Source organism: Phaseolus vulgaris, chromosome 8, assembly GCF_051622355.1.
Source record: "Phaseolus vulgaris cultivar YP4 chromosome 8, ASM5162235v1, whole genome shotgun sequence".
NCBI classification, from domain to species: Eukaryota; Viridiplantae; Streptophyta; class Magnoliopsida; order Fabales; family Fabaceae; genus Phaseolus; species Phaseolus vulgaris.
The window spans coordinates 8,751,315-8,774,545 of NC_143505.1; the positions used below are offsets into that span (position 1 = coordinate 8,751,315).

General features: G+C 33.3%; 1 protein-coding gene across 1 annotated transcript; it reads right to left on the reverse strand.

Moving 5' to 3' along the window:
• Positions 1-14,900: 14,900 nt before the first annotated feature.
• On the reverse strand, positions 14,901-16,413 carry LOC150025383 (uncharacterized). The gene is made up of 6 exons (XM_090294003.1): positions 16,391-16,413; positions 16,256-16,349; positions 16,023-16,085; positions 15,687-15,977; positions 15,525-15,629; positions 14,901-14,969 (listed from the first exon to the last, which is right to left on the reverse strand). The coding sequence occupies exons 1-6, from the start codon at positions 16,411-16,413 to the stop codon at positions 14,901-14,903; spliced, it is 645 nt and encodes a 214-aa protein (XP_090150129.1).
• Positions 16,414-23,231: the final 6,818 nt, after the last annotated feature.

The window sequence follows — 23,231 nt, forward strand, 5'->3', positions numbered from 1 at the left end:
TTCACGTATTTATATGAGATTTCTGTTAGTTTCATTTGTAGTTTTCTCAAAAGTCAACATATGCAGCCATAGTGGCTTTATTAAGCAAGTGTGATCCATTATATAATAGAGATATATTAGTGTGGTAGGTGTTATCCGAGTTAATAATTGAGTTTATTTTTTTTTTATCAATGTGGACTTTAAACATAAATCAACTTCATAAAACGAGTATATAAGATGAGGTTTGCAACCACTTATATGCAATGATTGTCCTCATTTCTAGTCGATGTATGATTTCCAACACACCCCTCACGTCGAGAATGACAACTCGTGTGTGGGATAACATATGATGAGTGATCCGATAACGACTCGATAGTGAGTGGCCTGATAAACTCAACAAATACTCATTAGGATAGGTTTGAAAATTGCTAAAAAACACTTCACACCCTAACGGCCGACCCAAACCGCCGACATCCCTTTACAAACAACATCATCGAAGTCCCACTTCCTGAGAAGTGGAAGGGTTTCAACCTAGACCGATACGACGGGTCGACCGACCCGGACGAGCATATGGACGCCTACACCACCCATATGAGTCTCTACACCTCGGACGACGCCGTCTTGTGCCGAGTATTCCCCACATCCTTGAAGGGTGCAGCCCTTAGTTGGTTCACCAAGCTCTCACCCAACTCCATCGACAGCTTTGCCACGCTCGTCGCAAAGTTCGAAACACAGTTCGCGACCAGCCGGCCGCACCATCTGACCTCCATCGCTCTGGTAGGCATCCGCTAGGAGAAGGGAGAGTCGCTGAGAACCTTCGTGGATAGGTTCAGTAAAGTGGCGATGAGCATCCGGAATCTGAGTCCGGACGTCGCCATGCACCACATGCTGACGGCCCTGCGTCCGGGGCCCTTTGCCAACAACCTGTGCATGCAGCCGGCCGACAGCCTGGACGAGTTGAGAAAGAGAGCTGCTAAGTACATGCAGCTGGAAGAGCTAAGAGAATTCCGTAACCAGGCCCGTGCCGAGGCCGGTCGGGAGAAAAATAAGGAAGAGAAGGATCGCCAGGGGCGGCCGGGTCAAAGAAACGACCGATCCGATTCTCAAGGTATACACCCCTGACGACCGAGCGGGGGAGGATTCTGGACGAAGCCCTCAACCCCAAGGAAGGTGGCCAGCCCAAATAACGCCGACCGGAGTAAGCAGTGTCGGTACCACCAAAACACCGGACACTCAACCAACGAGTGTCAGGCCCTTAAGGATAAGATCGAGGAACTTATCCAGGCTGGGCATCCCCGCCGTTTCGTCAGGAATAGCCGAGATCCACCCGGCAGGGCGGATCCACCAAGGCGGACGAGGTCTCCTCAACGCGGCCGAAATGACCGAGATAACCGAGGCGACCGACAACCCGCTAGGGCCGACCCCCCTAGAAGAGACGATCCCCCCACGGAGGCCGATAAGAGAGGTAATCGAGAGGTTATCAACACTATAGCCGACGGCTTCGCCGGGGGAGGAAGCACAAACAACGCTCGGAAGAAACACCTCCGGGCGGTACACCAAGTCAACGCAGTGACATTCTGGCCGAGGATGCCACCCATCACCTTCACGGACGAAGACTTCAAGGGCGTAGACTACCGCCAGCAGGACGACCCGATGGTAATAGCGGTCGACATAGACCGATTCACCATACGGAAGACACTTGTGGACCAAGGAAGTTCGGTAGACATCCTCTACTGGAAAACTTTCAAGGCTATGAGGTTGGCCGAGGCCGAGATGATGCCATACGACGACCACGTGGTAGGATTCTCGGGCGAGAGGGTGGGTACCAAGGGTTATATCGAGTTGTACACCACCTTCGGAGAAGGAAAGAGCACCAGGACCATTAAAATCCGATACCTGGTCATTGACGCCAACACCTCCTACAACATCCTCCTCGGCCGACCATCCATCAACCGGCTGATGGCCATAGTATCAACCCCTCACCTCGCATTCAAGTTCCCTTCAAGGACAGGGGACATTCTCACGGTCCACGTAGACCAGAAAGAAGCACGAGAGTGCTACGCCGAGAGCCTCCGGGTGGAACCTTTAAGGGCCGGCACTTCTCCCCTCAGAGTAAGGAAGTCCGCCTGAAAAGACCGCTCCCCCAGGAAGGACCGACCGAGGGAAATCAAGCCAACCGTGGCGTTGGTGGACCTCGATCCCCGAGCGACTGAGGACAGGCTGGAGGCGAGGGAAGAGCTAAGGAGAGTCCCCCTCCTCGACGAAGAACACAGCACGGCTGTAGGAACAGCCTTGGCAGCGGCCGAGGCCGAGATCATGCATGTCGCACTAAAAAAGAATATCGACATGTTCGCATGGACGCCGGCCGACATGCCGGGGGTGAGCCCAAATGTCATCACCCATCGGTTGTCAATATTCAAGGAAGTCTGCCCGATCTCCCAAAAGAAGAGGGACTTAGGCAACAAAAAGCGACTCGCGGCGAAGGAGGAAGCCGGCAAGCTCCTGTCGGCCGGATTCATAAGGGAGGCCCGATACACGACATGGCTGGCCAACGTCGTCATGGTCACCAAGCCCAACGGTAACTGGAGGATGTGCGTCGACTACAGAAACATCAACAGCACATGTTCGAAGGACACCTACCCCCTCCCGAACATTGACCGCCTGGTGGATGGGGCGGCCGGCCACAAAATTATGAGCTTCCTGGACGCTTACTCTGGCTATAACCAGATAAGCATGCACCCGAGGGAAAGGAGAAGACGACCTTCATGACGGCCGACGCCAACTACTATTACGAGGTCATGCCATGTGGCCTCAAGAACGCAGGAGCGACCTACCAGCGTCTCATGGACAAAGTTTTCAAGGGTCTGATAGGTCGGGCGGTAGAAGTCTATGTGGACTACTCGTTCGAGCAGCACCTGAAGGATCTGGACGAGGTCTTCAAGGCTCTAAGGGGAGTCAACATGAAGCTCAACCCCGAGAAATGTACCTTCGGGGTGGAGGGAGGAAAGTTCATAGGCTTCATGCTCACCCACCGAGGGATAGAAGCCAACCCCGACAAGTGTCAAGCCATACTCAACATGAGAAGTCCAAACAGCGTAAAGGAGGTACAATAGCTCCTAGGACGGCTGACCGCCCTCTCCCGGTTCGTCCCCTGCCTGGCTGAGAGGACGAGGCCGATTGTCCAACTGCTCCGGAAGGGCAAAAAATTCGCCTGGGACGACCAATGCGAGGAAATCTTCAAGCAGTTCAAGGAGTTCCTCACATCCCCGGCCGTCATCCAGAAGCCGAGGCCCGACTACCAAATCCTGGTGTATCTCGCAGTCTCGGAAGAAGCAGTCAGCGCTGCCCTGGTACAGGAAACCGAGGGCGAGGAGCGACCCGTATACTTCGTAAGCCGAACCCTTCACTCGGCCGAGACCCGATACCAGATGATTGAAAAGGTGGCTCTCGCACTGGTCCTCACGGCAAGACGGATGCGCCCCTACTTCCAAAATCATTTCATAACTGTAAGAACCAACTACCCTATTTTTAAAATTTTGTCTAAACCGGACCTTGCAGGAAGGATGATAGGATGGTCAGTCGAACTCTCCGAGTTCGACATACGCTATGAACCGAGGGGCGCCATCAAGTCTCAATGTTTGGCCGACTTCTCGGCCGAGCTTACACCGCTACCCACCCTCTCGGGCGGGTGGACTCTCTATGTGGACGACTCCTCAAATAAAACAGCCTGTGGAGCGGGAGTCGTCCTGGAGGGGCCGGACGACCTCTTCTTGGAACAAGCCTTCCAATTCGGATTCCGGGCGACCAACAACCAGGCCGAGTACGAGGCCTTGCTGGCTGGGCTGAACCTAGCCTACGACATGGGAGCACGCGAGGTTACATGCAAAAGCGACTCCCAAGTGATGGTCGGCCAAGTCAATGGAGATTTCGAGGTTAAAGAGCCTTTGCTGCAGCGGTACTACCACGCTGCCAAAAACAGTATCGCCCGCTTCAGCAAAGCACCCTTGCAACACATACCGAGGGAGGACAACAAAAGGGCCGACATCCTGTCCAAGCTCTCGGTCACCAAGAAGAAGAGTCATCAGAGGTCAGTCATACAAATATGGCTGAGACACCCTAGTGTGACGGAGGCCGACGCCGAGTGTCTGGCTATAGAAGAGGAAAAGGCTGAGGCCGACAACTGGACGACACCCGTCATCCAATACCTAACGGACGGCACATGTAAGGCCGGCCAAGAGAAGGCGATGAAGCAACAATGCACCCGGTACACTTGCCGGCCGACCTACTGCCCGCTTGCTCGATTAACATCGCAAGTGTCGGCCGACCGACTGCCCGCTTGCTCGATTAAACATCGCAAGTGTCGGCCGACCACCCACCAAACTTGCTTGATTGACATCACAAGTACTGGCCGACCGGTCAACCGCCACAACGCTTGCTCGATTAACATCGCAAGTGCCGGCCAACCTACTCGCTTGCTCGATTAACATCGCAAGTGCCGACCGACCACCCACCAAACCTGCTCGATTGACATCGCAAGTATTGGCCGAACGCCCGCTTGTTCGATTAAACATCGCAAGTCCCGGCCGACCACCCACCAAACTTGCTTGATTGACATCGCAAGTATTGGCCGACCGGTCAACCGCCACAACGCTTGCTCGACTAACATCGCAAGTAATGGCCGACCGTCCGTTTTGACTTGTTCGATTAAAAATCACAATTAAATGGCCGATCGCCCACGTTTTACTTGCTCGAATTTTACGTTCGCAGTTAAAGGCCGATCGCCCATATCTTACTTGCTGAAATTCAACGTTCGCAATTAATGGTCGATCGCCCATATCTTACTTGCTCGAATTCAACGTTCGTAGTTAATGGTCGACCGCCCGTATATTACTTGCTGGAATTTATGGCCGGTCGCCCGAATCAATGGAAGACCGATTATTTAACTTGAGAAATTTTATGAAAGCCATTGTAAAATGAAAACTAAACGCTATATTAGAAGATGGGCGTTACATCAAAAAGCAAAACAAGAAGGCTACGCCCCGGCCTCAGAGAGTGCTAAAACAAAGAAAAGGCCACAACCCGGCCAAAGGTAAACCTAATCTTGAATTTCAACACATTCACCCTCTTCGGCCTCAGCCTCCCCACCCTGAGCTTCGGCCTCCCCCGCCTCGGTCCCGGCCGACTTAGTCTCTTGGCCGACCAGCGCAGCCACCTAAGAACTTGGTACCAACCGACCCTGGTAAACCTCATAATCTATGTTGAAGTTACCAGAGGCCGGCGGCCCCCCATAAAGGACGAGGGCTTGGCGCACTGCTCGGTCGAAGCACTGCTTAAGCAGCTCCTCCGACTCGTCGTAATTCTGGTCAAGCTCAGCCTCGACCTTCTCTTTGGCAGTCTGGAGGGCGGCCAACTCAGCGGTCGAGGACGAGAGTTTTTCCTCGGCCATCTTCTTTACCTTGACAGCTTCAGCGGCCGCCCTTGAAGCCTCCTCTTGCGCCAAGGCCAAAAGTCGCCTCGCCTCGGCAGCATCCTTCTCGGCACGCTCCCTCTGGGCGACCTCCCGGGCAGTACTGGCCGAGAGATCATCATTGGCGGCCAAGGACGTCTTGAACCTGCTGGCCACGACCTTCAATCCCTTGCTCAACAATGACGATCGACCGACACCCATCATTAAAGACTCATCGAACATATCTAACCCATCTGCCCTCTAGCCTGGGGGGCAAGTGCACTGGTACGAGGCGAGGCCGGGACCCACCTGGCTGCCCGATGCCCAGTCAACCTGACCGAGACTAGGGGAACCCGACCGAGACCTTAGGAGACTTGGCCGAGAGGCCGAGACCTTAGAAGACTTGGCCGAGAGGCCGAGAGGCCGAGACCTTGGGAGACTTGAGCCGAGAGGCCGAGAGGCTGAGACCTTAGAAGACTTGGCCGACAGGCCGAGACCTTGGGAGACTTGCGCCGAAAGGCCGAGACCTTAAAAGACTTAACTAAGACGACCGAGACCACAAGGATTTGGCCGATGGCCGACCCACACCATGGGAACTTGGCCGATGGCCGAACCCTATTACAATTAACGCTCAAACCAAGATCAGTAAAGCTAATCCATCATCAAGAATTAGGTAATGCAATCCTAAGCGGTATCCACCTCGATAAACGGGCCCAACAAGGTAGGCCCATTAGAATAATATAAATAGCACACACTCCAAGGAGAAAGGTATGTCATTTATTACTGTCCACTTACCTAAGAGCTGACCACCCGCTTTACTGACTTGAGCGTCGGAGTGCCTTCGCAGGTACCCCCACCATCCGGTGTTCACCCGACGACCAAGTCCCGAATGCCGAAGGATAAGCAGGAAGACGAGAAGAATCCCAGTTCATCACCCAGTCACCTGCCCGACCGAAGGAAGGAGAAGTAGACTTCAATAGTTCTCTAGGTCTCATCTCCCTAGCAGGAACATATACATTGGAGAGATATGCTCCATATAATTCGCTACTCCATGTGTTATGTCTATCTATCTATCTACAATTATACCAATCTATTACCTTATATTTACCACATATAATATACATTAATACACTTTCTATGTACATTTATATGAAAAATATAATAATTTTAATAAAACCAAACTGAGTTGAGTATCTGATTATTCATGTGAAATACAACTTTCACAGTGAAATACAACCTATCAATATAAGTTTAAATAATAATAAAAAATCCTTGTATAAAAAATCTTCCTTTTATCATGTCATTTTTTAGCGTTGATTTTATATAATCTCTAAAGCGGGTTGAAGCAGTCAAGTTAAATCTCCAAATTTAAGAATTTGTTATGATTGTGAAATAAATTTAAGTGTTTCATTTCAAAGAAAATTAGCATTTTTCTTTCAACACTTATAGATGGTGATGGTAATAACCAATTATTGATCCATTGACCAAACTATTAGGAGAGTGAACGTAACTTATGGCGTTAGAGAAATTTTCCCTCCTTAAAAAATCATTAGTTTACCTTTATACAAAAATTTGTCAATTAAAACATTTCAAATTGATGAAACACGTGTGAGAAAAATTATTAACAATGTTGAAAAGATTTTTTTTCTCTAAATTTATTCTACTCTACTAAACTAGAAAGTAATTCAAATTATATAATATTGTTCTTATCGAAAAGGATTATTTCTCTTGTTAAGTAGAAAGAGTGAAGTTATTGGGAAGCCAAGCTTATCTTCTGATATATGAACACCGAGAAAAACAAGGAAAGATCAATTTGTAAAAGATTTTCAACACTCAAATCAGTCAAAATTATTAAAAATATAAATTATATTCTCAAACACTCACTTACATTTGTCGTGGATTAATTTGACACAAAAATAAACTTCTTATGTTAGGTAAAAAGTCGAACATAAAATTATACTTTCGCATCTACGTTAAACTTTTATGTAACGTAATTTATCCTAGAAATCGGACGTAAAAGATTTTTTTTACTAGTAAGAAGACACCAAAAAACTTTGAAATTTTTTTATCAGCAAAATAAAATTATGTGTTTCTTTTTAATATAGTAATATAAGATATCTAGAAACCACATCTTCAATAAAAAAAACTTTAATAAGATAATAAATTTATGAATTTTTTTTATCCTTATGTTTATATATTGTTTATCTTACTATTATAATGCAATGTAGGATTTTTAACTTATTGAATTTCTAACAAATTGTAGACTAAAAGTTATAAATAGTAACTTTCAATGACCAAGTTTACAGAAAAATTAATATAGCTTGCAAGGTTCTCTCTTTTAACACTTGTTTCAATTTTTTTTTTTATCAATAATAAATAAATTAAATTAAAATAAGATATTCTAGAAATGTATCAACCTTTCTACATTAACAATTGCAAATCTATTCTAACCTACGCTTCTTGCTTCAAGTATTTAATTATAACCTTTTTTGTGTCTATTAGGAGAAACTTATTTAACTAGTAATAAATTTTGGAAAGTCAAATTCCTCATAAATAAACGTTAAATACCTAATCATTATATTTGGATTTTGTATTTTAGTATCTTATTTTGGTATGTAATTTTTTAGGTAATGTAATGTAAGATGTGTTGGATCATTTGCTGGTTTGGAAGCAAAGATACTTATTTTAGTTTTTTTTTTTTATAAAGAATTGGAACATTTTGAATTATTTTATTTTATTTATTTATTGTTGATAAAAAAAATTGGATTAACGCAGAAAATTAAATATACTTTGTTGAAATATACTTTAAAGGAGGTGAACGATGAAGGCAACATGTTTTGTGGCTTTTGTGAGTTAATCAAACGTGTTACCGTCTTTCTTGACCTATAACTTGTTCCTGAGAATAAAGTACCCACATGTAGCATGCAAAGAATGATTTTGTTAGCCATGCATACGAAGAAAAAGTCTTCTAAAATAACAAATAATTTCAATTTAAAAAATAGTTATGAATATATTACCACTTGATTTGAAACGAGTTGAATATTTTAATATACAAATTAAAGTAAAACATATATTTATCAACTTTTTTAATTTTTGCGCGTCTTTTTCACTTTAGAATTATGATGTTCCTTTAATTACATGGAAAGCTAAGTCAATGAAGTAACGTATATGCATGCTAGAGATATTGCAGCTAGCTTTATTCCACTCAAGAAAGCATGAACTTTATATAAAGAAGGAACTAAAATAATATTACAGAAATTTCTCTTATAAGTTTTTCAATTCAAAATCATTTTTTTCTACCATCAATAAATACTTTTTTTTAATGACAATTGCATTTCATATGAATTTAATTGAAACTATACTGCAAATGTTTTACTTATGTAATTACAATATATATTATATGTTAAATTGTGAACTTTTATGATACTATCTAAAAAGTTATTTTGGAATTATTTTTAATTAGTTGACGTAGTAAAAGTTTTCACGTTGATAAAGAATAAGGTTGTCTAAATTGTTTATGGCCGATAAAAAAAAATTATGAGAAAAAATATCACAATCATTATTAAAATACTGTAGATATATTTTATTTTATTTTTCCGAAATTTGAAAGCAAGATTGTGTATCCTTTTCTGTAGAATAATTTTCATATGAAAATAAGTTAATGTGTTTTTAAAATATCTAACAAAATTTAAGTCTTTGTGATATGTGCTTCTTGTAATTTTTACTGTTAATTGTAGATTAAGTACTTTTTTTGTCCTATTATTTATCTATTATTCAATTTCGTCTTTTTATTAAGAAAAATTTCAATTAAATCTCTCAATTTTTAAAGACGTAATAATGTGATATTTTTCAGCCAATCATTACTAAAATTGTTAACGAACAAGTATTGCTACTTTTTGTATGGTTTAAAAAATTACACGGGGGTAGTTTTAGCTATAATATATAGGATTTGGGTTTTGAATTTTATTTATGGGATATGAATTTGTATGTTTGTAGTTGTGAGATCCTACTAAACAATTGTAAAAAGGATTGGAGCACCTAATATTTTTTTTAATCTATTTATTTTTTGATGTTGATAAAAAACAAAACAAATATTGAAGATTTTAAATTATACAAATATAATTTTTAATCAACGCATAATAAAAAATAGTGGTTATGGTAAATAGTTTTTTTATGTTGAGATGTTTCTTAAATATCTCTATTTATTCAATTCATTTTTTATTAACAAAAAATACAATATAAAAAGATAAAAAAAAAAGAAAAAGAAAGCTTAACCCAAAATTATATTATATATAATATACATAATAAATCTATTATATAAAATTTATCTTTCATAATTCATTCCCGAACTAAAGAATTATACTAATCAACCAACTATAATTAAAGTCTCTACCTACATTGACTATAACTAAATGAAATCATAATGTCTCATACTAAAATATCTTAACCATATCAAAGTGTTTTTTTTCTACCAACAACCTTAGCTTAATGAAGTCAAGTTAATTAATTTGGTAATGTTAATTGAGCGCTACACAAGAATTTTCTTCAACTTCTCGTGACATAATATTTTAATATATGTCATTTAAATTATGAGAAAAATTATCTATGATATCTCATTTAAATAATATTTATTTTTCTTAATATCATAATCACTACTTATTAAACTATCATCCTAAATATTTATCTTTCTAATTCAATCAAATCATAACATAACTCAATTCAAGTCATTTATATAACTTCAACGAGATACTAATCCTCACCAAATGAAAGAAAATGATTAACTCTTCATTGCTGAATATGTGAACTCAACTTGAGACTCTTAAAAGAGAGTTGGTACAATTTTTCTTTTGCTCAAGTCACAAGTAATAGTTTTCAATGTTTAACATTTTTAATTGAGTAACCAATGTGAACTTAAGTGATAATACTTTGTTGCAACAATAAATTTCATCACTTAAGTATCAATTGAGTGACCAGTTCGATGCTCCAACGCAAGATATGCATATAACAATAAAATACAAAAAATTCCCAAACAACTTCGAAACAATTTTCCTCAATTCAAATCTACTAACTTAGCTTTAAGGAAAACAATACACTATCCAAATAGATATGTATCGATTTTTTCATAACACCTTTGGTTTTCATTCTACAATCCCTAAAATAACATCAACATCAATTCAACCAAAGGAAACCGAAGCAATTCCAATTATTTCATAATACACCATGTAAACCACTTGACATTTTCTATCATTATCATTATTTTAAACTAAAGTTGTCATCGTCCTCTCCAATTCAATTCAAATAAAAGTTTAAGTTAGTTTCCCTTATTTGGAGGTAGCTTAGTCTTATACAAACTTAACTTAACTACAAAACTTAAAAAATAAATTTCTAAATAACATTCAAAGAAATTAAAGCATTATCTTAATCTAACAAAAGTTCTTATTATCAGTTGATTTCGGACTAGGAAATTTCGCAAGGAAATTACAAAACTTAGAGAAATGAGGAACCCACCTAGATTAAGATTCTATTAGGATGAATTCCATCTAATCTTCCCCACCTTTTGCAATGGTTAATCCAAAAACTTAGAGAGAATATGGATGACTTAAGGTTTTAGAGATAATTTATTTTATAATAAATTAAGAATATAATGTTTTGAATATATATATATATATATATATATATATATATATATAAATCTTTTCTATAAATACATTTTCAATCTCTGTTAACTTTAAGCTTTATTTTATAAACTCAAATAAATTACTTCTTACATATACATAATATCTAAAATTTGAAATTATAGCTACTAATTAAATGTAAATGAACTCTTATATTCTTTAAGAAAATGGAAAGAAAAATCACTTAGAAAAAGTTTTAACGACAACTAAAAACCCTTCTAATAATAATCTGGGAATTGTCACTAAAATCTAAGGTTTTGTTGTACTATTTGATATTTACAACAATACTTGTAATTTAAGTGTTGTTTTATGTGCTGCATATGAAGATGATTTTGTATTCAAGTTAGTTATGCATCATTCTTTTAATCAATTAAGTATGTGGAAGCATGATGATTTTTACTATAATTGGTGTGAAATTCATAATTGATGCGTATTTTATCATAATTACCATTATATTATTTTTTATTAAGAGTTAAATATGATTTTTTATTTAGGTAATCATAAATTTTAATGGTTTTCTTACTACAAATATTCAAGTTGTTCAAAGTTTTAATCACTACAAAAAAAATCAATATTATCTATGGATTTTTACCTACGAATCTGAGTCCGTAGGTAAATTCAGCATTACCTACGATATTACCTATGAACAACATTACCTACGGACATTACCCACAAATTCTGAATTCATAGGTAAATTCAGCATTACCTACCAGCTATTACCCACGGATCTTATTACCTACCACTTTTAACCTACGCATCTCTATTACCTATTAACTATTACCCACGAATCTTTATTACCTACGAATTATCACTCACGGATCTCTATTACCTATCAACTATTATCATAGAAACTATATACAAAATATTAAAAATATTAATATAATATGAAAAATTATAAAATCATAATTAATATTCATAAATAATAATAACCATAACTAATTTATACATATTTTTAATATTATAAAATTAATAATATTAATCTAATAATTTAAATAATATAATTAGTATTATATTAATAATATGAATAATATTAATAATAATAATAATATTAATGATATTAACAAAATTAATAATATTAGTAATAATAACATTAATAATATAAATACTATTAATAAAAATATATATAAAATTAGCATTATTTATAATATTAATAATATTAACACTATTTATAATATTTAAAAATATTAATAATATTAAATTATTAATAACATTAATAAAGATTTAATAATATTAATAAAGATTTAATAATATTAATAAATATTTAATAATATTAATGTTATTTAATAATATTAATCATATTTAATAATATTAATCATATTTAATAATATTAATAATATTTAATAATATTAATAATATTAATAATATTAATCATATTTAATAATATTAATAATATTTAATAATATTAATAATATTTAATAATATTAATAATATTTAATAATATTAATAATATTTAATAATATTAATAATATTTAATAATATTAATAATATTTAATAATATTAATAATATTTAATAATATTAATAATATTTAATAATATTAATAATATTTAATAATATTAATAATATTTAATAATATTAATAATATTTAATAATATTAATAATATTACAACTATTTAATAATATTAATAATATTACAATTATTTAATAATATTAATAATATTTAGTAATATTAATTATATTAATAATATTTAATAATATTAATTATATTAATAATATTAATTATATTAATAATATTAATTATATTAATAATATTAATTATATTAATAATATTAATTATATTAATAATATTAATTATATTAATAATATTAATTATATTAATTATATTAATAATATTAATATTGATAATCATACTCATAAGTATAATAATAATCCTAACATGACAACAAAACTTGACTGATGACATTACTCAAGGGACTTGACTTTGAGTCTGATCTATTGTACATTACATACAGATTTTGGCTATTATCTACTGATTTCTTCCGTAGATAAATTGAATTTTTCTTTCTAGTGAATAGAGACAGAAGTATATTTTGCTTATAGTATAGGAAAAAAAATATTTAACTCTTTAATAATGTTAGTTTCATTTTATAATATTAATTAAATCAATTTACATAAATCAAATTATAATATTTTCCTAAAATTTTTTTATAATGGCAATTATAAAACAATCATAATTATATATTATTCATTTTATTTTAAAAAATGTCACTTTTCACAATAATTCTCCATAATTATCCTAAAATATTGTTATTAATTTCAAATTTTACACTAGTAAAATAACATGTGAATTAGAAGTGCACTTGTGTAAAGCTGAATAAAAAATGTGTTTGTGTTTTTACTTAAAAATGTGCTTGATTTATACATAACCCATAACGTTTTAACTAACCTATAAATTTAAAATAAATATAAAAAAAAATACTTTTTTTGTTCTACAAGGAAGAAAACAAATTGTGTCTAAGTAGTATTAAAAGTTGTTCGAGTGAGACTATCAATAAATTCGTAAAATACATGTCATTAATTGGAAGAGAAAGATTATATATAATAACTATTTTTTTCAAAAAGAATGATTCAATTAAGTAATTAATTAAAAAATAATTAATGTTTAACCGGTCCAAGTTTGCATAAAATAATAGAGAAATCCAATTAAAAAAAAGTCATATTTTTAAATGATTAAAATTAAAACGCGTTAGGCCATGTTAGCCTTTAGACACTATCCCAAAAGTATACCCAATAATAATTTGCTGTCAATTAAGCATCTTCTACAGTTGTGGCTTGAAAACACTTTTTGGAATCGCTTATTCGTACTACTTTCGGGCAAAAAAAATAGACTTAATCATTATAATATCACGCATAGTCGGTTCAAAACTAATCTAATAATCAATTGTCAAACGCGATTTTTGTTTCCTTTTTAATATTTCTTTGTTCTTTTTGACTTAACAGTACACCTATCTTTCTTTAAACATCTAAATGAGACAAGAAACCCAAAGAAAAAATGCAAATAAAAAAGACTATTGTACAATTTGTAAACAAAAATAATAATTTGCTCTCTGCATTGCCAAATTCGACATATAAAAATCCCTCTCTACGCGCTTTGATTATTTATATTCCATTAATTATGGCATCAATCATGAAATAACTTGGAAAGTCTTAGTTATAGTAGGTTTAAAAAATCACTTCTACTGTAACAAGTCAAAGTCAAATATTCTATCTTGTAGTTTTTTTTATAATAAATTGTAACTTTGTCTCCAATAATGAATGAAATAATAAATTGTGATATTTTAGAAATATTAAGTTGTTCACAATCAACTTTTCTTCCTATCATAAATTATATTAAACATATGATATTGCAAATTAATATAATATTAGAATTTGTTAAATTCTTATAAAAGATTAGAGGATTCATATACATTGTATATATAAAAGAGAATACAAATTTCATTTGAGTCAATTTTATAAAATTAAATTAAATTTAAAATTTATATTTTAATATAATATTAAACTAATTTAGAGTTTGTTAATTTTATCAACAACTTGCTATCTAAACACCTATAAATTTATGTGTCATGTTTTTTTATCAATAATAAATAAAAAAAATAAAAATGAGACATTTTAAGGGTGTCACAATCTTTATACAAAAAACCCAAAACAAGTTTTCTAGCACCCAACCAATTAAGGATCTAACATACACTACACTACAATAACCAAAATAATATATCAGATCAAGAGATAGAAACCCAACAAATATAATTACATCAACCCATCAAAGAGATCAAACCCTCAATACATGACATAAATCTAACAACTAAACAAGATCTTTGCTAGCAGGCTGAAATGTGCCACTTAACCAAGTGTCAAACTCGACAAACCGATCCTGGGAGAAGGAAACGTAAACCAAAAATAACACACCAAAGAGATCACACCCTCAATACATGACATAACATCCAACAACTAAGCAAAATCTTTGCAGAAGGCTGAAGTATACCAAATAACCGAATGTCAACATCAACAAACCAATCATGTGAGGAGGATACATAAACCAGAAATAACCTACAAAAAACCCTTAGACCGAATAGCATATATCAAATACATTTTTCTTTACACCTCATTATGTATCATATAGATTCTTACAATGTAACATTAAAGGAAATATTTTTGTCAAAAATATAATATTTGATTTTTTTATCAGCAATAAAAAATAAATAAATGGGAACCACTTCAGGGGTGGTCCAACCCTTATACATAAAGAGCTAGCGCCTTATCAACCTCCAACCAAGGAACACCTTCCAACTTAAATAATGAACAACCAAACCAACTCAAGAAAGCATTAAACAACCAACCTCATACAATCCACTGGCTTCAAAACCCAGTTGGGCTACGTAAATGAATTACAACAGGACTTTGCAAAAATCCAAGACCAAACATTTACCTGTACCAGTGCAAATACCTCGAGCGCATCTACCACGCCCCTGTCGAAGGTCACCGAGTTCCTATGTCTCCAAATTCCACTCACAACACCAGCCCAAACCGCCCCCTAAACGTCATTAACCACATCAGAAGCCGAACACAACCTGAATTGTTGGAAGTTTACCAAAGGGTCCTTGTGAATAACAAACGACACTCCAAGCCACTCAAAACAAAGACACCACACCCGCCAGGTAAACTCGCAGACGGAAAACAGATGACTGGACGACTCTTCCACCTTCCCACACAAACCACACACCAGATTCTCTACCACCACCCCTCGCCTTTCCAAATTTACCCTAGTAGCAATCTTATTCTCCATCACCCTCCAAGCAGTGACCAAAGCGGAAGGCAAAACTTTGCACCTCCACAACTTACTGTAAACTGGAGAAACCTCTCCAACTCTATCCTTCCTAACCTGAAAATAAGTTGAGTTAACCGTAAAAGTATGAAACCCCCCTACCTTCCAAATCCAGCAATCTGCCTTCCCCGATTCCAACTTCGCCCCTTGTAGTAACTGAAAGAACTGCTCCACCAGAGGTTTCTCCCATTAAAAAAAGGGTCTACGCCATTCAAAGTGCCACACCCAAACACCATCAATCAAATTCCCTAGTTCAGCCACCTTTGCACCTTTTGTCACACTAAGAGAGAAAATTCTTGGGAAAACACTCTTCAACGCTCCACAACTCAACCAACTGTCCTCCCAAAAAAGGATAGCCCTCCCCTCACCAACTTCTCACTCAAACCCATCTTCAAAACTTCTTCCCCAACCCTCTGAAGTCCACACCTCCTTCAAATATTTCCACCAAAGAGAGCCCCTACCAACTTTACCTTCCTCTCTCAAGCTTCTCCATCCATCGTACTTAGAAACGAGGATCTCTTTCCACAGACCACTCTTATTCGTAGCCAACCTCCAGATCCACTTACCTAATAGAGGCAAATTAAACAACCTTAGATCAATAATACCTAGATCCCCATAGTCACAAGGCTCACAAACCTTTTTCCGAGAGGCCCAAGCGATCTTCCTATCATCTCAACCCCATCCAATATTTGATTTTAAAGAACTTAACAAACACACATTTTATTAATACATGTTTTTCCCTTGAACCTGTAGGTCGAATTTTTATCCTCGTATTTAAGAATCATGGTTATATCTCTCAATCAATCAATTTTCCAATATATTACACCTAGATTTTAAATCTTATATATGGTTCTTCACTAATAATGGCGTTTGACCCTTTGAGACTTGAGTAACTACATGCATGCACCCATTCATATTTTTATCGTGTTCTTCACAAAATCCCAATGGATAAAACAAGTTGTAACATTTAATTAGAATTCATCTCTAGAGACTATTATTAAATTGCCAACTTTCTAAAGAATTTGACGAATATTTTATTTTTTAAATAAATTGATGTCAATAGTGGATGATAGGGATTCACTAATGCTAAGATAAGATTCATTAATATATTGATTGATCAAATACCTATTCTAAGTTGATTTTAAAGGATAAAGGACCCTTCAATCAAAATCAAATTAGGATCTACCCATCATAAAAATTTCTCACCAAAGTTGAAAATACTCGTAATTTGAAAACCACATTATTGTTTATAGGTAGGTCGTAATATTAAAAGAATGAGAAGGACCGATTATTTGAATGCAAGTGGTGTTCTCTTTTTCTCCACTCCTGCACATTTTCTTAATAAACATTCTTGTTCATGCCAAAATAAAAATAATTTTCTTCCAGCTGTAATATTTGACTAATCTAGAAAATTTAGGCCCATAATTTCTGCAGAAAAATGAAGAACAATTAGTCAGACACTGTATATTTTTCTAACTCACCAATGAATTTCATTGAAATTAAAGAACGTAGTCACATCAATCAATCATGGTTTGATTAAAAGAATTTGATTATCCACAATTTTGAAAGGCCTATAGAAAAAATTACACCAGTTATTACATCAAATTAATAGAAAGACAGAGAAAACTAAGTAAACTAGTGATAGCAAAAGTTTTTCACAAAACTGAAATACTTTCACAAAGAAATTTTAGTGAAATATTTTAATATTTTAATTTAATTTTATATTTTATTATTCAATTATTATTATTATTATTATTCAAATTTTATTATCTAATTTTTTTCATGAATTTTAACATCAAAATTTAACATTTTAATAAATTAAATTTATAACATATCATGATTTTTTTTAAAATAGAATAACATCAAATAAATATCATTTTGCAAAAATTAGTGTTAAAAACGCTATTTTGATCTTTTATAATATTTTTTTTATTAATAATAAAATTAATTAAATTAAAAATAAAATGTTTTAAGAGTATTTCAACCCATATACGGGTATAAGATATATCATTACTTTAATAAAAAAATAGCAAAACAGTAGAATTTAAAAAAAATAAAACTTTGGTAATAAAACTATAATAATAAAATTCATAAAATGATGATAAATAAGTGATAAAATATGCCATCAAAATCAATACTTATGAAGATTGGATTCTTCATACATGCAAGTGGTGGTATTTGTTTCTTGATAATAGTGAAAGAAAAAAAGGAAAAAAATCCATTATTTATATTAAGTTTATATTTTATTATATCATCTATCCAATTTCTTATTTTCATATATTTTTGTTATCTTTCTTATATTTCAACTATCCCACATTCTTTTTCAACATATCCCATTAAATTATTTGTTCATTTGTCTTCAATTGCACTAAGGTGTGGGGTTTGGGATGCAAAAACTTTTTGTTTACTTTGTGATTGGTCTGCTTTTATCCATGCATGAAACTTCCTAATCTTCTTTTCTACCAAAAATCGACCTCATTCGTTAATTAACTTACTTTATTTGACTCCATTTTCAAAAAGCAGATTATGAGTTTGGCAAAGTATAATGCACAGATTTCTTCCATAGAAATTGAGTTGGACGAAGTAAAACAAATATTTTTTTTAAAGTTCCTAATTCATCATAAATTGTAAATAGCATTTTCCTTTTATTCCATACAGTAAAGAAGGGAAAATAAATATAAATATACAAGTTATTTGAATAAAATTCTTTTATATTTTTTGAGAAAAAATGTACTTTAACAATTGCATAGTTTAAGGCACCAATTTAATTTTTTTTTTTTAAATTTCCGTCTCCATTTATTAATGGTACGTTTGCTTTGATTTGAGTCTCTGTCCTTTTTTTTCTTCTCAAAGATACTAATCCAAATGAATAAAAATTTCAGAGATTAAAATTAAAAAGCCATATATTACAAGAATTAAAACAAAGTATAAAGGCCTAAAAAGGAATTAGTGTTCCCTATTATTATATAAAAAAAAATACTTTTTAAAAAGAAAGAACAAACCAAATATATATGGGGATCATACTATATTTTAAAAAAATTATAGGATAAAAATGTTTTAATCTCTCTAAATTTGTCAAGGTTCAATTTTAGTTCCTCTGCACTTTTTTATTCTCTGTCACTCTATATTGAAACACGTAATTTTTGGTTTCTTAAATGATTTAGATAGCTGTTTATTGAAAAATGAAAAGTGGTGTAAATAGTGTTTGAAAGACCAAACTCAATTTATTTTTGGAACATAAAAGCACTTCCATCAGTGCACTATACTTATATGACGCGTTTTAAATGAAAAAACTGCAATATAATAATTTAATATCTAGAGAGATTTGATTGGGGGCGTATGTGTCATATGTGATTGTTGATAGGTTATTTCTTCACTTGTAAATTAGACACATAATTTTTTTAAATCGGTTATAGAAATATATATATATATATGCGTGTATTTTTTATTTTAAATTATTAAATATCTGAGTTAAGGTATGTTATATTATAAATTTTTATATAATTATAAATTTTTATTACTATTTTATATAAAAAAAAATGTATATCTTTTAAATATTAATTTTTTTATAAAATCATACTTTCTTTATTTAAATTTTACTTTTTTTTATAAAATAAATATTTAATAAAATTTTGAATATATATAAATATATTTATTATTCAGTAAAAACAAAGATGAAATACACATTTTACACTTATCAAATGAAACAAGACTAGGTATTAGATTTTCTGACGATATTGAGTACACACAATGGAATATGAAAATACATTTTTATCCTTATTGTGTCATCCCATAGAATAGTTTTCGAATTATGTATTATAGAAACTCATTTGAAAAAATACTTCCGAATTACATAATCTAGAAGTTAAATAAGACTTCTGGATTATATAATCCGGAAAGTAATCATGCATCCAAAAAAAAGTTCTAGATTATGTAATCCGAAAACTAATTACAAATTTGAAAAATAACTTTCGAATTATGTAATCCAAAATATTATAAAGGAGCATTTTTGGAAATTCGAAAATTTATGGAGGTGAGAGAAGAAGGTATGGAGGTGCAGGAATAAATAGTCTTATAACAATTTATGGATTTAGTTATTTATTTGTTATGGTTCCAAACTGGATTCCACTTCTTTCTGGACTTTTACTTTTAATATGGGCCTCTTTGTCATTGTGAGGCATGGTCTATTTCCTTCTGCACACCCATAATTTCATGTGCAGATTCATGAGGTAGCTAAAAGACCAAACTATCCTCTTATTGCCCAATCACCGTTTGTTGCCACCACCATTCTTCAATTGCCCTTTGACTATGTGTCGTGCACATAGATTTAAGGAAGAAAGTGTTATAAATTATGTAATTTGTAAACTTTTTTGCTTAATATTTTAAATTGTACAATTAAAAAAAATTGATGCAAATGTTTTTTGAATTATACGATTAAAAAATAATTATAAAGGTAAAGTAGTAATTTTCATAGAATAAATAAAAAATTATAGGGGTAGAAAAAAGCTTAAATAATGTTTTTTAACACAAAAAAAATTGAAATGATGGTTTTTTTTTTCATCTTCCAGCCCATATAGAACTAGTGACTACGATGCTACATGGGCGATTTCTTTCTCCATCTCCATTCTATCGTTATGCACCTCCATAAAATACGTGAAAGGACTTTTTTTTTCATCTTCTTTTATAAGATTTTATTTTTAGAAAAATTAATTTAGGGGAGTATCTTGTCCCATTCTCAATTTGGTCGAGGTTATTATTTTCATAATCCAACCGAATTAATAAAAAAATAATATAAATTTTATTTAAAAACTAAAATAATTAAAATCTTTTTTTTATTTACTTTTTTTACCACTTTTGATTTGAATTTTAGATTAAAATTAAAATTAAAACTAAATATAAAAGAACTATTTTATAATATTATATATTTAAAGTTAATTAACAAACCTATATGTGATTGTGTCAAATTTTGTTTAAAATGAACTATTTTACAATATTAGGTCAAATTTATATTTAGTTCCCAAATTGAAAAGTTATTTTTTAACTATTTGAATTTAAATTTATTTTTAACCCCTCAAATTTAAAATTCAATTGATATATCTAATTCAAAATTGAATGCAAAACTTCCATTTCATCAAACTCCTTTTATTAAAAAAAACAATTAGAGGGTGACAAGTTAAATAAATTAGGAATAACATCAATATTAACTATTTTGTATACACTACTAGATAATTATTAAATAAAAATTAATTGTAAAAAAAAATTTGATTACTATATTGACTAAATTAGACAATATTTTATAATACAAATTATTATTATGTAAACTACTTTCTAAATTTATAAACTAGTTTTTAAATTGGTATTTGATTAGTTAATTGTTATCTAATTAATTACCAAGATTTTAGCTACCAATTTTAGAATCTAAAGTAGTTGATAGCTAAAACCTTGATAGTTAATTAGATACCAACTTAGAAACTAATTTATCAATTTTATTAATAATAGAAACTAATTTGAATATCAATAATTTTTGTACTTATTTAGGCAAAGAGGGTCTAGATAGTATATGAGACTAGGCGTACAATTGCTAACGTTTTGGTAATCCTCTAGTTCCTTCTTTCGAGTCTTCTGCCACAAATGTTGATGCTCGGTCGGGAGGTTGACCTGAAAAAGATATTCCGATGATCAAGTAAGTACTCTGTATTAAGAGTGTATATTGGTAATTGATAAAAGCGTACCTTACACATCTGCAGAGGGTTTTATTTATAGTATTGGTTATGGGCCCTTGCCGTGATGGACTGGACATCGCTTATTCACTGATGTGCATTGTGATCCCTGATTAATAGGGAGGTTCAATGGTATATAGGTATGTTGGAATATTTGAAGAATATTTGTACCATCTTTCATTTAGTTAGTATTGTTGAACAAGGTGCTTTGATGCCTCCAAATCTATGTGGAATGCTTGAAAACCCTGCTGATGTGTGTCTGTTGTCTAGTAGTTTTTAACTTGTTAATTCACTCCTTGAAATGATCTAAGCTCATTTGATCTTTATCTCTTTTGAAAGAAATGCTTTCTTAAAAGTTGAGAAATTTTTATTCAGTTGTTTTTAGTCGAAAAAGTTGCTACTCAAGAGTTTGAGGCTAAGACAAGTTTTTCAACCTGTTGAATTGTCGAAACAACCTGTTGTTTGACACTTGGTGGTTTTCAAAATGATTCGAATTTTTTTTGCTTAATTTTGTCTTTGCTATCTAACCGAAACAATTGGTTATTTCAATAAAACAACTAGTTGTTTTTATGAAAACCTTAACAGAAAAATTATTTCAGTCTATTGTTTTGGAAAACAATTTGTTGTTTTTATAACAAAATTATGTTATGTGTTTTAAAATGTCTTAAATGCTTCCAACTGCTTTTGGTTTCTGATCTAACAACTTTGACCACGATTGAGTTTATATAAAGGCTGTTTGACATTCTTTTCAAGACTCTAATAAAGAAAGATTACTAAAAGCGTTTTTCAAGAAATCAAGCTTTGAATCATCACTTGTATGTGGATATACTTATGTACTATATATTTGTAAAGCCTAGATGTATTATATTCTCTTCTCTTTGAACATTTTATTTATGTCTTTGTGTGTAAGGTAATTTCAGAAAAGTGTTTCTAAAAACTGTGGTGCGTGTTCTTGAGGGGTTCAAGATCATACTCTTGGTGTGTGTTTTGTAATCTAGGTTTGACTACATAGTAAATTCTTAGTGGATAGCTGAGGACTGGATGTAACTCTTGGTTAAGAGTGAACCAGTATAAACTTCTTGTGTGATTCTTTTTATCTCTTCTCTTATAAACTGTTTTTAACTTTGTTTTATATTTCATTGCTATAAACAACTGAATGTTTCATGAAAACAACATGTTGATTTTCTGTAAATAACCTTAAAACATAATTTTTATTGAGTTGAACAGAAAATCAATTGGTTGATTTTTCAGAACTTTTCACTATACTTCTAATCTGTGCGAAAATCTTGTGAAAAAATTCACCCTCTCTTGTTTAGGCCACTAATTCTAACAAGTATTTAGTTGATTTATCGGAGATACTTCCTGCATATTTTGGGATATGAATTGTGACTCATTAAGTGTTGTTGTAACTGTTGTTACTGTCTTTTATTGCATGCCTTGAGATGTTCTTCGACTCGGTTGGTCGGTTGCCTGGCTCGTTCGGTCCCGATCGATATAATTTTGTTATAAAATAGTATTCAACTTAGTTAATAAAATGATTTTCTAGTAGCGAAAACAGTGATAAAAATAAAAGTAAATTCTAATAATAGGA